This window comes from Lampetra fluviatilis, chromosome 3 (genome assembly GCF_964198595.1).
Source record: "Lampetra fluviatilis chromosome 3, kcLamFluv1.1, whole genome shotgun sequence".
Classification (NCBI taxonomy): domain Eukaryota; kingdom Metazoa; phylum Chordata; class Hyperoartia; order Petromyzontiformes; family Petromyzontidae; genus Lampetra; species Lampetra fluviatilis.
In genome coordinates this window covers 13,877,896-13,895,617 of record NC_136277.1, presented here as the reverse complement: position 1 = coordinate 13,895,617, position 17,722 = coordinate 13,877,896, and the positions used below count along the sequence as shown (strand labels likewise).

The window sequence follows — 17,722 nt, the reverse complement described above, 5'->3', positions numbered from 1 at the left end:
GGGGGTAATTGTCCTTGTATCGGTTAGTGTGTTGTGGACCAGTGCAAGTGGCTGGTATACCCACGCCCTTAAAATGGTTTGCCAAAGGACCATGAGGTGAAAAACCCAAGCATGTGTTCCGGAGGCCCCGATGGAGCAGGTGTCCCTAAAGTCTCCTGGTAAAATTCCTTTTTTGGTGGATCAAGGGGACTGACGCTCCCCCTTCAAGAAGCTTCCAGAAATAAACATATAGTTGCTACGGCTGCCCACGTGGGTATGTCTGAAACCAGGGGCGGTTTCTTCATTAGGGCGATTGGGCGACGCACCACCAATGTCATTCAACCACAGAGTCACGCTAGCCGTCACTGTGCCTCTGGATATAGTCCAATCAGCGTCATGCTACGTTCTGTGGAGTACCGCCTCTTTTTGGGCGATTTCCCTCCAGCTGAAAATCGCCCCGAGTGGTCCCATAGACTTATATTCAAAGATGTTTTTTTTCAAACGGGGGCGCTGCAATGCATTCTCTATGGCTTCCGGGAGGGCTTGCCCTAACGTGCTTACGTCATCATACGTGCTTACGGCATCATACGTAAGCACGTTTCATCCAACAATATAATTTGTCACCACCTAGTGGAATCTTTAATAAAATAAACTTGAGTGGTTTGTTTTAATAGTGAGTATAGAAACAAACAAGATGTATTGTAAGAGTCACTTTATTTTTCATTAATATTAAAGAAGTGAAGTTGCCTTTACATGTGTAGGGCTGTTACGGGAGGGCTGTAAGTGCATACGATCCAATGGGTAACAAACACAGTGGGCGGAGTTACGGGAGTACACGGGGGGGGTGCCCGCAGCGACGTCCGCATCAGGCAGCCTGGGGGGTTGTGATCCTGTTGGGGGGTATAAAGGGGGAGGACAAAGAGAGCTCGGGGCTCAGTCTGGGAACGAAGGAGGAAGAGTGAAGATCCTCTAGCTAGAGCCCTGGACTCCCCTCGACGCCGCCCTTGTCAGGGCTGCAGAGGAGCGAGCCAGAGGCGTGGTTCCGTGAACCAGGGTTAGACCCTGGGACTCCGGAGACCGTAGCCCGACTCACCAGTGTCGGGCCAGTTAGCCTCCCCTAGCTCGTTAGAGGAGGACTTGGGGATAGGTGAGATTAGCTAGGGGGTATCCCCAGTTATCCGGGTGAGGGGGCCGCTACCCCCTCTAGTGTTGTCCTGTACCGATAAGCTGAAATAAATATACGTGTGCCTCAACTTGGGTGTCCAGCGTCTTCACCGGTACTTCATCTGGTGTCAGAAGTACTACGGACATGGAAACACGTCAGACAGCTCGAGCCAGAGTACCGGAGGAGGACACTGCTGAAGTCGTTGAGCCCGAGGCGGCTCACCAAGACATGGCGCAGCCGGGGGCCGACGCGTTCCTACCGGGGCATCGGCATGAAGAGGGGCCGCAGCCAGACGCGCTACGGCTGGCTCACGAGAGACTGGCGGAGCTACTGTACGCCGCTGCCGCCACGCTGGAAAACATCACGCGGCTGGGGGCTGGTGGTCCACCACGGGGCGAGGGGAGTCGTCAACCTGAGCGCCTTCCCGCCATTTCTGAAAACTCAAACTTTGAATTTCCCGCCATCGTCACGGCAGCTGCGGAGGGCGTGGCCGGGCTCAACCTTGGGTCCGACACCGCTCTCGCTGGGACAGCTGCGTCATCTCCAGCGGAGGGAGCGTCATCACATCCGCGACAGGCGATTCCATCTGCCATTCGCGCCGACGCACAGCCGAGTCCCGGGGATAGCAGCCTACAGACGTCCAAGGCGAACGCTGCGCTACAACAACGGCTGCCTCCGCTGAAAGAATTTGTTGGTGCAGAGGGCGACTGGGGCGGCTTCCAGCGACGCTTCATCGCCCACCAAGAAATGGCAAGGTGGTCCGACGATGAAGCCCTCTGCGCGCTGCCGGCGCTCCTCGACGCAGACGCGCTCGCCGCCCTCACATCGGCGCCGAAAGAGAAGCGGTCTACTCTGCCGAAGGCACTACAGCTGCTGGCCGGGGTCTATGGACCTTCAGCGGAATGCAGAGAGCGGTTCTACGAGCGCAAGCGGGGTGAGAAGGAGTCGCCCCTGGCATACAGGACGAGCCTCCTAGCGCTGGCTAAGACGGCTTTTCCCCGTATGGACGACGATGGCGTGGACGCGATGGTCACGGAGAAAATACTCCTCCTGGCAGACGACCTGGACATCGCTGTCGTCGCACAGGAGGACGCCGAGATGACCTCTCTTCAGGCGGCGCGCCTCCTTCACGCCAACCTTCTGTCCCTGCGGCGGAAAGCCAGCAGGGCATCGGCAGGGCGTGCGGTGGCTGCAGCCACCCTTCCGACGGAGGAGCTCTTCGCCGTCGACCATCGACGGCAACAGGCGCAAGAAGTACGGTCGGCCCGGGACGGGTCAAGCCGTTTCAACCGCCCGTCGTCTCCACCGGGGCTCCCGCGGTGTTTCAACTGCGGCGTCCGGGGCCACGTCGCCTCGGGGTGCCGCTCTCCTCGACAGCGCGGGACGACGGCTCGACGGGACGCCGGGCCTCCTCCTCCCAAGCTCCAGCAACATGACCCGGTGCACCGGGAATGACGGGCTCACGCCCTGGAACCCCCACAGGTGATGCCGACAGTCGCGCGACTTCAATCGCGACCTCACCTCGCATGGGACAGCCGCCACCGGATGGTCCGCCGTCCGGGGTTGCCCCGTGTGACGGGCCTGCGGCAAGGACGCGCGCTAAAATGCGCAGACTCTTATAATATACAGCAGGAAGAAAAAGAAAAAAAAAAAAAAAAAACTTTTCTTATTTATTTTCCTTCACGTGTCATGGTTACTGTATGCTGCGTCGGTGGTGTGCTCCTTGCACACTGAGTGTGTTGTGTTGTGTGGGCGCGGTGTGTGTGTTGTGGGTGCGTTGTGTGTCGTGGGTGTGCTGTGTGTGATGGGGGAGTTCCTGGCTAGTTGTACATACGTGCTTACGGATTTCGTATTTATGCGGGGGGGGGGGTGCGTCGGACATTCCCTTCGGGGGTATGGTTGTTGTTCTTGTTGTTGTTCTTCTATTTGCATTTTGTTGAAAAAATGAGGCACACACGGGGTCGAGGGGTAATTGTTCCTTTATTTGGAATTGTTGCAGCCGGGACGGCTGCGAGCTGTAATGGGGGGGGTGATGTAGGGCTGTTACGGGAGGGCTGTAAGTGCATACGATCCAATGGGTAACAAACACAGTGGGCGGAGTTACGGGAGTACACGGGGGGGGTGCCCGCAGCGACGTCCGCATCAGGCAGCCTGGGGGGTTGTGATCCTGTTGGGGGGTATAAAGGGGGAGGACAAAGAGAGCTCGGGGCTCAGTCTGGGAACGAAGGAGGAAGAGTGAAGATCCTCTAGCTAGAGCCCTGGACTCCCCTCGACGCCGCCCTTGTCAGGGCTGCAGAGGAGCGAGCCAGAGGCGTGGTTCCGTGAACCAGGGTTAGACCCTGGGACTCCGGAGACCGTAGCCCGACTCACCAGTGTCGGGCCAGTTAGCCTCCCCTAGCTCGTTAGAGGAGGACTTGGGGATAGGTGAGATTAGCTAGGGGGTATCCCCAGTTATCCGGGTGAGGGGGCCGCTACCCCCTCTAGTGTTGTCCTGTACCGATAAGCTGAAATAAATATACGTGTGCCTCAACTTGGGTGTCCAGCGTCTTCACCGGTACTTCACATGCTTAAGTTGTTAATTTATCCATTGCATGGGTGGACCTTATCCTTATCAATCATCCAGACATTTGCCCCCCCTGAGATATTTTGCAGGAGCCGCCACTGTCTGAAACCCTTGCTGGGAAGGAGAGGCTTCCGTTACTCTGGTATTGCCTGGATCTGTCTGGACTCTAGGAGGTGCATTTGACTTGTTGTAGCTACTGTCACCACAAGAGGTAGACAGTCCTCTGTCTACTCAAGAGCCAACAACAGTGAGGGCTCTTTCAATCAAGGGGCCTGGGAGTATGGTGGTGGGTTACGGGAGGCCGTGAACCCCCAGAGATGTTGTGCTCACCTTCCCATATATCAGCACGAAGCAAGCAATGCTGGTAGTTGGTGGCCTTTGCCCTCACTGAAGACGGACATTTGTCATTGGATGCAGGCAAGGCTGATGATTTGGATGTCTTCTTTGACCTTTCCTCGATATTTACTAAATTGGTTCTACAATACAAAATACAGCAATCTTAGTTGGTGTGCCCAAATGGATAACAATACTTGTACTTGGGCAGGAGTTATTGGAAGGCATGGGGCAGATAAACTCAACAATACTTGCAGGAGGTTGCTAGATTCTTCTGCAACCCATGGACTTGTAATTCCCTAACGTGGTTCCATCATTGGCACAGTCACACATTGGACCCATGCCGTGTCCGAACAAGAACATCTGCTGGACTATGTAGTGGCGGAACGGTGAATGTGTAGCCATGTCCTTGACACCAGGACCTATACCATTGAGGTGATCTGACAATTGACCATCATCGGCTTGACGCCATTATTTTACTGTGGCGGTGCGCATCCCACCCTGGATCCCATCTAAATTCCAAGATACCGTGGTCTCAGCTTCTGTAAATTGCAAGTGAGAATTTGAACAACGCTTTCAGTTGGGATTGGCATCTGATACCAAGAGGAAATGTGGATGAGCTTCAGGATTCCTGCCGGAGTAGGTGTGCAGATTTTCTAAACAAATTTATGAGGACTTAGGGCTGAGGATCGGGGGAGAAGAACCCCAAATAACAATGGGACAAGGGTGGCCTGACTGATGGTTGTGGAGACATAAAGGTTGGAGTAGCTAGCCAACTTCAGCTCACGAGTTACTCGATTGATGTGCCATCTGCTGAAGCGGTGTGAAGAGCAATCGAGAGTCTGAAACCACATACAGTAAATCACTGGAGAGGAATGTCTCCCAAGCATTGTTCTAGGAGAAGGTGGTGATTGTGTGCAGTCTGCTTTACCTTAATATTCCTGTAAATTATTGGACAACTGGCTGAGTTCTGCAGGATTGAGAGGATGCTGTAGTTGTGCCCAATTTATAAGAAGGTGAACCCGTGCTTATTGTAACAGCTATCAGGATATCGCCCTGCTTAAATATGTCAGGGAAAGTCTTGCTAAGTGTCACCCAGCATCATCTTGCGAGGCACACAGAAGCTTTGCTGAGCCTCATTGTGTGATTTTTCACAGAGGGTTGGTCCTGCATGGGTGCCAAATTCTCTGTCCACATGCTCTACAGCAGAGTGCTAGGGAAGTTCAACAGGGCTTACAGCTTGATTGACCTCGCCAAGGCCTATGATACCATCAAGGGTCAGACCTTTGGGTTCTTCATGCTTGTCGGGTCCCTGAAAATTAAGGATCTTCATGATGGTGGGCTGATCTTGGTAAAGCTTAAATGGCTGCCAGTTTACAGATCTTCCCTCTTCACTCTGGTTTGTGACAGAAACGTCCTCTGGCCCTTCTACTATTTAACAAATTTTCTCACCGTATAGTTTGACAAGCTTACCATGTCTGTGCAACTTTCATCTGTACCAGTGGAACTTCCATCTCGTACAGACACGGTGGCAGGCTGATCAATGCCTCAGGTGAAGTCTAGGGATGGCTCCCTACTGGTCAACCATGTTAAGTATGCCGATGACTTGGTACTTGCTGAGAATGTGTTGGAGACTCTGCTGCTGAAGCTGTGGCTCGCCACAAAGATGCAGTGCCTTACTATCAGCCCCACTCTTTGAGTGGTGAGGTGGTGTAGAAGGTGAAGAAGTATCCATACCCAGACAGTGCTCATAACCAGCTGCGGTTTGACAGCAGAACTCTCACTGTGAATCAGTCATATGACATTTTTATCAGTTGCGGAACATTGTGGTCTTGTCACTCAACACAAACTGCTGGGTCTTTTTGGCCACAATCGTACCCTATCCGTCCCTATCCGTCCCTACGCTTATGAAACACTGACCCCTTTACATAAACACAACATTCCTGCCTGCTTTCCCACAGTCCATCCTGGGTTCATCTGGAGTGGATTGTGCGAAGCCTTTTGTCGATCTTTTAAAGATACGGACGTTGTCCCATGAGTGAGCTTCTCCGGCAGAAGAGGATGTGTTATTCCAATTATCATATGTGTTTACCCAGGCGAGCCTCATGACTTTTTTTAGGAGAGTTTTGCCAAGTCTTCTCTGTCGGCAGTGATGATTGCGATATATACACCCAATTAGTATTTTGCGGGTAATTTATCAAATTTAGCAAACTTGGACTATGACCTCGGCACACAAATGGTCTGCTCTTGCCAACTGATACGACTGAATCTTTGATGTCCGCTTTGAAGCAGAAAGTGTTCGTGAAAAATGGGTATTAAATTAATCATGGCGGCTGGTGGATCCGAACCGTGCATCTCTGCAATGAGTGGTGAACATGCCAGAACGCCATTTTACCAGGGTACATACCATGGAGCCATGTTGTGGCTGATTCATGTAGCCCACTTGCCCAGCAATAGCATTCCAAAATAGCTTTTTGTTTCGCCAGATAGAGGGGGGGGGGGGCTAAGTTGACAGTATGGGCTAGAAAGGAAGATGGGCTGATGTGGTGCCCGTTGACCTGGAGATGTGTGGACTTACTATTGACTGGTACCAGTGATGTCAAGGTTGACCTTGTGTGGATGAGGCTTATAAAAAGATGCTGCTGGGAAATTGGACGTAGTTGCCCTCCAGCAGAGGGTCGGGTGGATAAAACATGGCAAGGTATCAAAATTGGGGTGCGCAGGTGGTGGTGCATCTAGGACATTTTACTTGTGACACCTGAGACTATTGTGACCTGCCAGCAAGCCTTCAATACTTATGTAGTGACACAGTGCTGACTGTTGTACAGCAGCTGCAACTGCAGGTAGACACTTGGCGAACACTCCGTTGAACATATACACGGATGTGCCGGCAGGGCAGAGTAACTGGGGCAAGGGTCATGGTAGACCTTCTGGGGAGGCCCCTGGAACCCTCTGGTGGCTTCGAGAAGGGAGGCACGGCTAAGGCGGAGCCAAGCCGCACCGAGGGGAATAAAAGCAGCGGAGAGCAAGAGCTCCGGGCTGCCGGTTCTGGGAGTGGACTCGTCTCTTCATCGCTGTCGCCTTTGTCGCTGCCGCCTTCGCCCGATCATTGCGCGGCCGGACAATAGTTGGCTGTCTCGGTCGACGCAACGCAGACATGGTCGTGTCTGGGCCGGGTCGTACGGCAGCGTGGTCGTGAGAGAGGGGGCCGGAAGTTGGTGGCGTGAGCACAATAAAAGGGAAGGACGGTGCCTCCTACGACTACCTTGTCTCCAACTGAGTGTGTGCGTGGCACACGCCACCCGCACACACACAAGCCTCGAGGAGGAGGAAGAAGAGACTTACACTTACACTGGACATCTGTGACAAAAGAGCTTTCTAGCTCATCGGATTCTTCCAGTACAAATATATATTCTGATTCTGACTTCACGTGGCCTCACAGTTGCACCTAGCCTGGCACAAGTGCTGTGATGATATCGCTGCCACTTTGTGGCAAATAGAGTGTGTTCCTGTTGATAGTTATAATAGAGGGAGAATATTGCAAATTGTCTTGGACCGCCCCTGCCCAAAACCACAATGTTGCATAATCCTTGCCGGGACCTCTCCCGACACACTTGAGGGGAAATGCCCTGGTTATTGTTACAATAATCTCGATCGCTTCTTGTAAAGAGGAAAAACTACCTGAGTTAGTGGTTCATGTGAATTAGTGACACAAGTGTGTGTGTGTGGTTAGTCTGAGTACGAGTGTGTATGTGTGATTTGTGTCTGTTTGTCACACAAGCGAGTGTTCCTGTGCAGCCCAGGTGAGTGATGCTGGTATGGTCAGGAGCGTTTCCTGCAGATTTCGCAACACACCCAATGTCTGCTGGTCTTTTTTCAGGACACAAAGATGAACACTGTTGCACGTGTCGTGCTTGTTGCATGGGCAGCTTGCCTTACTGTGATGTTTGTAAGAAGCATTCTCTATTAATGTGTTGTTGTTCTGCACTTCAATTCCAGCTTTGGTCGTGTGTGACATTGGCAAAGTCGAAAAGGGTTCAAACTTCTACTGAAAACTTCCACTGGGGTGGGGCGGCGGAATGGCTTGCACGGTGTCCACCCCGGTGCTGGAGGCAAGTGGGGACTTCCCGGCGTGGCTGGAGGCGCAGGGCGTGAACGCGGAAGTGGCCCGGGCCATGGACTCTGAGCTGGGCATCCGGGACTACGGGGTCCTGCGCGCTTGCGTCGGGGATGGACTCGTGCGGGCCGAGCTGCTGGCCGCGGCGCGCGACCGCCTGCCCTTCGGCTTCTACGCCGTGCTGCGGCAGGTGGTGAAGGCCCTGCAGGGCGCCGAGCCCCACGACGGTGGGACACCGTCTATGGAGGCATTCCATGGCGTGGACGCTGTGCTGAGCAGCCTCGTGGATGTGCTGGTCATGCTGTTCAGCGGCCTGAGCCGCGAGCTGTCACTGTCGGTGCATCGTCTCGGTGCCATGGAAGGATCCGTAGGCAACGAGGGAAGCACCATTCCCACCAGGGTCATCCGATTTGGGCACAGGTGCAGTGAAGAGCAGCAGCAACAGCAGCAGCTTCAACCACAACAACCGGTGCAGCAGGAAGGACTGGCGATACAGACCAACCAATGTGAGTTATCTTCGATTGGAATGGCGCCGCGTTTTATCTGACCACTTGGGTCTCCTTTTCAAATGCAATAAAAAAAAATACTAGTTGGCCTGTATGCCACATCTGTGTCATTAGAAGTATGCTGCCTGCCGCACGCATTTTATTCTATGCTTTTATTATCTTAAATCAACAGTGAAATGCAACCTCTGTTGGCCCTACTTCTTCCTCTGTCAGACCCGACCCATCCTCTTTATGCCCCACCCCCTTATTTTTTAGGCCCCAATGCTTTCTGACATGGGACCCCCATCTCTTCCTCTTCCGGCTTTGCACCTTTCCTTTGTAGGCCCCACCCCTTCTTTTGTAGGCACCACCTCTTTCGGTTCAGGCTCTGTCCCCTCCCCCAGACGTGGTGTTGAGCTGGTTTTGGTAGTTTTGGGGATTGTGGAAGGGGTGGGAAAGTGCGTCGGGAGCAGTAGCATAACGGTTAGTGCGCTGCGCTACGAACCCTGCGATCCGAGTTCGATGCCTGCCGACTCACGGCCAACACCAGTGACGATTATCTGACCCGGTCATGGGCCTCCCCTAGGTCGACTCGGCCTCAAATGAGTGCCTGGTGTGGTGTGTAAACATTGCCACTGGGGAGACAAAGGCAGCAGGCCGGCCGACCAGGAATGGTGCTGGCCACCCACCCCGTCATGTGCCGTGCGGACCTTCATAGGTGACCTTCATAGGTTCTACTCGCAAACAGCACTTACCCCAACAGTTTGTTAAGGCTATACGGGGGATCTTTGTCTTTGGGGGAGTGTGTACAGCAGTGGTAGTGGTGCGGGGAGGGGAGACTGTAGGGGTCGAGTTGGGGTGACTTCACGAGATGACCAAATTCCCTCTCAAGAGCAATATAATTTTTTATATTTTTTCCCCCCACAGTTATTTTTTACTATTACACACTTGATTGAACTTGCCGTGTTGTCCGTTTCTATTCTTTGGAATCTTTAACGCTTAATATCTTGGGATCTACGAAGCCTAAAGAGCTGAAATTTTTACACAGACTCGCCGCCTCGCTTGACAATGAAACATTTCGTAATAAGTATAACCCGTAAAAACAAAGTTTTTCACTATAAATCCTTTATATGCGTGGCAGCGAACTTAATATAAAGGATTTAAAAATATATTCGCCTGTGGAGGACGCGGGGATCGATCCCACGACCTTTGGCATGGGAAGCGAGGGCGCTACCAACTGCGCTACTCCGCCACGGCCTGTGGAGGGGTTACGCTCTGGGCTCTTACAATGTGACGTTCAGCCAAAGCCATGAATGAGTTCTATTTGAATATATGTAAAATAAAAATTTTTTGCCTAAAAGTGTAAAATTTTGGGAATTTTTTTTCACGAACATTAATTGTCTCGCACAACGAGTCTGTGTGGAAAATGTCAGCTCGATTGGATCACGGGAAGTGGGTTAAAAAACGACCGAAAGATTTGCACGGTCGTAAGCAAGCAAGCAAGCACGCAAGCAAGCAAGCAAGCGAACTTAATATAAAGGATTTTAAAAAAAGGTCCAGATCCCGCCCATCGTGGTCCTATTCGTGTTTTTAACTACATTTTAATCAATAATTGCACATTCCACCCCAACTTTTTTTAAATCATGTATGGTCGCGCCCACACCTACGACGGCAAGCGTCTGGTCCAATCACAGCGGCTGTTGCTGGCCAGCCTGTAACCAATGAAAGGAGCGCTTTTATCGCCACTCGTCATTGCGCCGGAGCGGCGCTATGGCTTGGTTGTTCCTTTGTGCGAGAGCAACAAGTACACAAACAAAAATTGGTTAAAAATAAGATTTTCAATGCACACACTTTTATTTGCACTACAAAGTAGAAAATACATTATTTTGTCCCCGGAATTAATCAAATTTCATGTGCTCACTAAAAGTGGGTGGTCTTCCTTTTGATGTGTATAATTTTCTTTATGCGAACCACACACTTTTATTGAGCACATCAGATTCGATTAATTCTGGGGTCAAAATAATTATTTTCTAGTTTTGAGCGCAAATAAAAGTGAAAATCTGGGGGTTTTTTACAAAAAATTTCAGATTGCGCTATCGGTGGTATGTCAGGGAATTAAAGAATACCTCTTGGGAATCCTCATTGAGCAGCGCAAACCCTCTCGTTAGAGAGTGACCCACCGATGCAGATATGACCAGGGCTCCCTTTGAAAGTCTAATCTGGTCCACACTGTAGTGGGGAGAAGGGAGGTGGGGGGGGCAAGACTTTCCCACCTGCCCTGCCACTCATCGATGACCAGACTGAGACAACTCCCTCCGCTTGAGAATTTAGTTTAATGGCAGGCAGGCGGCTTCCTCTTTTCGACAAAAACATGTTTTAAGCATAGATTTGAAGCTTTCGTGACTGCAAGGATTCATATTCTTAGGTTTTTTCGGTAAAGTCACGTAGGTAAAACATTAAAATTAATGAAAGTAAAATAAAATAAAAATCACGACGTTTCGGAGGCAACACAAGTCTCCGTCATCAGGTGGGACCGTCACAGCCAGATTTGCTGCATCAAGTGAGGCAATGATTCAAGATGTAATCCCTTAAAAGTAAGTTGAGGGGGAAGGAGAGGGGGGCGGAGCTCATCAGAATGTGGTAGCCAATGAATGGAACGTATCGGGAGGGAGGGGGGCGGGGCTCAAAGACGGCACGACGTGCCACGTAGAACGCATCGGGAGGGGGAGGGGGGGCGGGGCCAAAAGAATACACGACGTGGTACACGTCGACGGTGCATTATTTTGGCCCCGCCCCCCTCCCCCTCCCGATGCGTTCTACGTGGCACGTCGTGCCGTCTTTGAGCCCCGCCCCCCTCCCTCCCGATACGTTCCAATCATTGGCTACCACATTCTGATGAGCTCCGCCCCCCTCTCCTCCCCCCTCAACTTGCTTTTAAGGGATTACATCTTGAATCATTGCCTCACTTGATGCAGCAAATCTGGCTGTGACGGTCCCACCTGATGACGGAGACTTGTGTTGCCTCCAAAACGTCGTGATTTTTATTTTATTTTACTTTAATTAATTTTAATGTTTTACCTACGTGACTTTACCGAAAAAACCTAAGAATATGTTTTAAGCATTCCCAGCTCAGACGCTCTTGATCTCCGAGCCACCCACGTAACTCTCACGTGTGCAAAGACATTGAGGAAGTAGCCACGCATTGTCGCAGAACCCTTGGGGGGGGGGGGGGGGAAGACCTGACCTCGTTTGACACTTCCCTCGATCAATAGTTGTTGATAATGTGTTCGCTGTTAGCTATGGACGTATTGCACTACGTTGTGATTTGGTTAGGGCGCTTACTTGCAGTTTGGAATCAGTCATCCTCTTTGCAGTGGCTTTTAGTTGGCCATCGAACAAAGACAGTCACTGACATTGCGCTTTCGGATGCGCTTCTGCGGCCATCTGGAACGCTCTTCCTTTTGATATTAGGAAACTACTGGAGCTACGCACTTAAGTCTAGACTAAACACCTCCACTTTTAAGTCTAGATTGAAAACGAATTTCTTGGAAACTGCTTTTAGTGTTTAGTTTGTTGTCCTTCCCCCACACCTCCGATTAGCACTATTGGCTATGTACGGTTCCAAATAAGTTCAACACACATACATTGCAAGTTCAAATGCCAGTCGGTTCATCATTTTCTCACTGTCATTAAAATGAGTGCGACTTTGTGGGAGTTCAGTGGTGGCTGTCCCGTTTGTCACTCAACCGGGCTCGTAAACCTTTCCTTTCGTTGTCCTCCCCTCCTCCACGAACTCACCACTCCAGCAGCCAAGAAGACAGCGAGCCCCCAGTCAACCTTCGCTCAGCAGGTCACTCATTCCTCCCTTTGTTTACCTCAAGACTTGTAACCTCCCTTCCTCTAGCAATCCATGCTGTTGACTCCAATCCTCTGTTTAAATCCAGGCTCCAGACCTTGCTTTTCACCTCAGCCAATCACCGAACAAACACTTTCTGTCTCATGAATAAATATGCCCTCTCTTCTCGTAGACACGACAAACCTCCAAATTTGTATTGTAATTTACATAGTATGTCGTGATTTACCGCATGTGGGTTTTGCCACTTTGCTCACAACGCTGTGTAGCCATAAAAAAGTCAAACGCCTCCCCACTGAAGATGGAGGTTGCTGCTCATTGATGTCGCATTTATCGCTGCTCACGAGTGCAGCATGGCGCGAAGCCGTGAGATTCCGGTTTGGCGAGGAAACGAGTGTGGCCCCCCCCATCTCCTCTGGGTTTTACAGTGTCAGGTGAAGGGTGTGGGTTGTTTGGAATGTGCACGAGTTGACGTGAGCTGTGGGGTGTGTACCTTCCTCCCCCTGCCTCTGCAAACACTAAGCCACTGGCTGAATGAGCCCCCCCCCCGCTCTCAATGTCATGTGAGCCTGTAGGGCTTGTTTGACTGTACCTCACCGGGGGCTGGTGAAGGTCGATGAGCATAAACGTGGAAGCGTATGAGTGCGGTACAACGCGAGATTTGGCTACACTGCATCCTGCTGCCCACAAATATTTATTTTATTTTATACCTACGTGACTTTACCGACAGAACCAAAGAGTATGGATCCCTGCAGTCACGAAAACCACAAATCTAGATTATTTACCCCTCTGTTTATAACACCTGTTGTGCATGGTGGTTGCACAGCCAGCCCATCGCTTATCCAGGCTCAATCCTGCTAAACTACAGACATCTGATGAGATCGGACACATTCTGGGTTGTAAAAACCCGTCACCACCCAACACAGCCACTTAGTAAGGTTTGTCACGTAAACAGAACACGCCAATTCGTTACTCGTGTAGAGGAGTATTGTGAGTAACCAATGAGGGGGCGAACAGAAGGAGGTGCGAGCGGGTTGACGGTCAAGAATGGCGAAACGTCACGGGTTACGAATGGGGCTTTCGGAGAGCACTTTCAGGAACATGGACTGAGCCGAGCTGGGGGGAGGAGCCGCCCAAGGGGTTCGTAAGGGGGACCCGTGACGGAGGCGTGGTCGTTGTGGGGAGCCAGGGTAAGGATCGGCTGAACAGGGTCTCTTTCCTCGTTGCGGAGCGGTGTTGGCTGAACCCCCGCTCCGGGCAGATGAGTGGGAGAGCCCAAAGGGTAGCCAAGGGTAGGACCCGAATAATATTCAGTGTCTGAGGTAAAGGACCGTGATAGAGTGCACCTACACGGTGTGAGTGTAGGATGTCGAGTGTGATAGTGGTTTAATAAACGGCAACGGCCTTTATAGTATTTCTCATCTCCGCGTGGCCCTACTGCACTACGCTAGTATAGCACACCGGTGTGTTGGAGAGTAAATTCACAACATTTACAATTTGAGTACGACGTTTCGCCAGTAATTATGAGCATCATCAGGCGGCAGCCAGATTTGTGATCTGGATTTACACGATCTAACCCAAAAACCTCTTATGGATAATATTCGTCGCGAAAGCCTATGCGTTAAACGGCATTCTATGTTGTTTGGTCCTAGGTAGCTCTAAGCAGTAGGTGAAGCAATTATCGAACTTCAGTTCTTGTTTGCGTTCATTTCTTACCGTGATGTGTACAGGCTGATGCAATAGCATATAAACCATTAATCTTATGCTGGCTCAATAGCCATATACATGGGGAGTAAAGTACACTCGTCGTATGCAAAGTAATCCGGGGGTAACTATTAGAAACTATCCTTTTGCCCGTCCAAGGAAAAGCAGACCGCAACGTGATATTCATTGCATCCATTCGTGTGCAATTTGTAAGGCCGCGGTGACACAGACTTATTTCATTTAAAGGTTATAATCCCTTGTTCATCTTGACGTCCTTTTTACTTTGATGTCATGGAGATTGCGTGACGTGTAGTGAGGGTTATAATTTGACACTGAGGAGAGGGGAGGAGGTGCCTCGCCCCCCCATGTGGAGTGACGTCACCCTCTAATTATTATTAATGGAGGGGGGCGTCCATTTGGAGGACGTCACCTGTTCATGATTATCAATGAGGGTGGCTGGTCGATGTGAAGTGACATCACGAGCGTTAAGAACAAACATTCCTCGGTGATTGTAGTAGGTATAGCCTGTTATCTGTGGTAAATAATCACCCTATCCGCATAGTTAATAATAGTGTAGTAGAGTTCACGACTCTTGGACGCCGGAGTTGGAGGCACACGGGTTTATTACACACAGCACGGTTGTGGCATACAACTCTAGAGGGGGTGTCGGCCCCCTCACCTGGCTAGCTGGGGATACACGCGCTAGCTACTTCTAGCCTGCCTCCTAGTCCTCCTCTAACGGGCTAGGGGAGGCTATCTGGCCCGACACTGGTAAGTCGGGCCCGGTACCCTGAGTCCCAGACCAGCTCTTGACAAGAGCACCGGCTCTGGATCTCGGGACCACGCCGCTGGCTCGGTCTTGTTCGGTCCTGATAAGGACGGCGAACCAGGGGAGTCCAGGGCTCTCGCTAAGACGTCTTCAGTCTTCACTGGTTAGCTTAACATGACTCCCGAGCCCTCCGATACATCCCCTTTTATACCCAACCCCCCGCTGAGGGGTGGGGCCCCGGGGGATCATAACTCCGAATCAGCCCCCCCCAGGGTGCCTGGCGCGGACGTCGTAGAGAGCACCTCCCCGTGCACTCACGTAGCCCCGCCCACTGTGTTTGTTTGCCATAAGCTGCCATGCATAACGGGCTCTCTCTCTAACACCCCTACAATAGGATCAATTAGCTGCCTTGTCATGCCCTTGAACATAACGGTCAGGATCGTGGTCCTCGACTGGAAAAGTGTAACAATAGAGATCTGAAAATTTTCTGCTAAATGCTTGGGAGGAGGGCGAGACTTGAGATAAAAAAAATAGGAACAGCAGGGTATTTGAAAACGTGCCAAAGTATAACAATGCACATTTTGAGCATTAAGAAAAGTGGGCTTTCGGGCGAAGGTGACTGAAAAACACCTATTTTTTGGGTCTTTCGGTAAAGTCATGGAGATAGGTTCAAAGAAATGTTTTAAAAACCACGATGTTTCGATCACAACACAAGCGACCGTCATCATGAGGCAAAAAAGAGGGGGAAAGTTTCTAAGGCAGACTGTTTTAAAGGTTTAAAATGGGTGTAGCCCAAGGGTCCTAAACGAAGTTGGCGGGGCTAGTGATGATAACGTGAGAGATTAGCATGTTAATGTAAGATCAGAGAGTGGCCTCCTCCACGATGAGGGCATGGAGGTGGCTATGTTAATGTGAGCGATTAGCATGTTAATGTAAGATCGCAGAGCAGCAATGTCGAGCTCGGCAAGCGAGTAGGCTGTGTTAGTGTGGGAAATTGAACCTGTTAATGTAAAATCAGAGCTGAAATTAACAACTAACATCGGAAGGTGGTAGGATGGGAACATCACAGCCAATTATGACTTGAACTTGTTGATAACGTCCTTCCAATGATTGCTCAGTTTATACCCATCTTCTCGATTGAAGTTGTGTCTGTATATGTGGATGGCTTCATGAACGAATCTTTGTAGATAGCCAGTGGGTTTGCAAAGTACCGTATTTTCCCGCATATAGCCCGCATACACATATAACCCGCAGACACATATACCCCGCAAACATAGCGTTTTGTGTAAAACAAATTTCAGATAGCCCGTACCTCCATATACCCCGCATGCATTCATATCTTTCACGTCATTACCGCAGCTTAATTCCATCATATTAATACAAAGTTTACATTTGTAATACATTCCACGATCAATTGTTAACATTAAAATCATAACGTGCACAAATAAAACAAACTAACCGGAAACGAGTGAACTTAAAACAGTAAATAAGTAACAAAAGTAAATATTCAATAAATAAGTAACACATAACTGGTAGATCTGAAACATGGTAGTACCTCTCTTTTCAGAAGCGACCTGGTCACAATTGATAGCTCAACGAAGTGGCTTATCGTGTGGACACAGCCAAATGCTCTAAACACCTATTCTTTTTTAAATGTGGAGGGGGAAAAAACGAGTGATGATGATGAGCTGCTGCTTCCCCCATTTGTTTCTCTCATGTGCAGAAACATTTTTTTAATTTTATAAAGTAGCTTTTTGTTGACTCTTCACCCTGCTCGCCTCCTAAGGGAGGAGATAAGGTGGCAAGGCACTGCAAAGTGACTTGCGGTGGTTTGCGCACATTGACCGAGGGGGCGAGGGTTGCGCAACACGGTCCGACTCAATGGACACGTCCTGTTGTTGGACAGTCGGGGGCGGCGCAGCTGTTGCTTTGGAACGAATCGAACATTCTGTGCCTGGGGTGGGAGGGAAGATCGGCGGTTCAGATACAGTCATTCAGAAGCCCGCTTAAGCGGAAGAAGGGAACTAAAACCCTGCCCAGCGACAGTGTGCCGGTGTGTCACGGCCGTCCTCCACAATCGGCGATGACCAAATCCGCTGTTGGACGGAGGCCTCGCCCAAGACTGTCACCGACCCTATCGCCTGCAACAAGAGTTGATTGCATCGCTACTCCTTCTTTGCGGCCGGCGCACCTCAAAGGGCACGTTCCCCTCCCTTGGCTGCCACTGTCGTTCTCCATGACACGTTGGGCGTCGTTCCCCCTAACGACGTCCTGCACAAACCCGCCTCACTTTTATGAACAGCAAAAGTTGTCCGGTGTAACTACATTATCTTAATCCACGTGTTCCTATTTCCGTGCCACTCTGCACACTTTTTTTTACCCTTTTCCGGCTTTGCCGTCGGTGTCAAATGTATCTGATCAATGTGTGCCGTAGATTGCAATATGCAGTGATCAGAATTGTATAACAAAGCATCTTTGGAGAGTAACACATTGACGAAAATAGCAACCGATCAGTCAATAAGGATTGAGTGGTTTAGAGCGAGTTGCTCTTACCGAGACCAAGCATGAGCTCGGCTGACCTGACGGTTGAGACGTGTTTGGTGTTATCATGCCGTTGGGTAATAAAAGTATATAAGGCCAATAAACCACGACACCAATAGACCGAGTAATATATTTTCTTTTAATGTGAAGCTTCAAAAAGGTACATTGATATATTATATTCAGAATCAGAATGTTTATTTATACTGGAGGAAT

The 17,722-nt window shown here is 50.4% G+C and overlaps 1 protein-coding gene across 1 annotated transcript in view; it reads left to right on the top strand.

Annotated features, from left to right (window-relative positions):
- The window catches only part of LOC144953091 (uncharacterized), a 72,730-nt gene that overhangs the window by 37,326 nt on the left and 17,682 nt on the right, over window positions 1–17,722 (top strand). Inside the window, exon 3 of the mRNA XM_078883614.1 lies at window positions 8,040–8,663. Coding sequence (XP_078739740.1) covers window positions 8,120–8,663 — 544 coding nt within the window. The 5' untranslated portion in view covers window positions 8,040–8,119. The remainder of the gene's footprint in view (window positions 1–8,039; window positions 8,664–17,722) is intronic.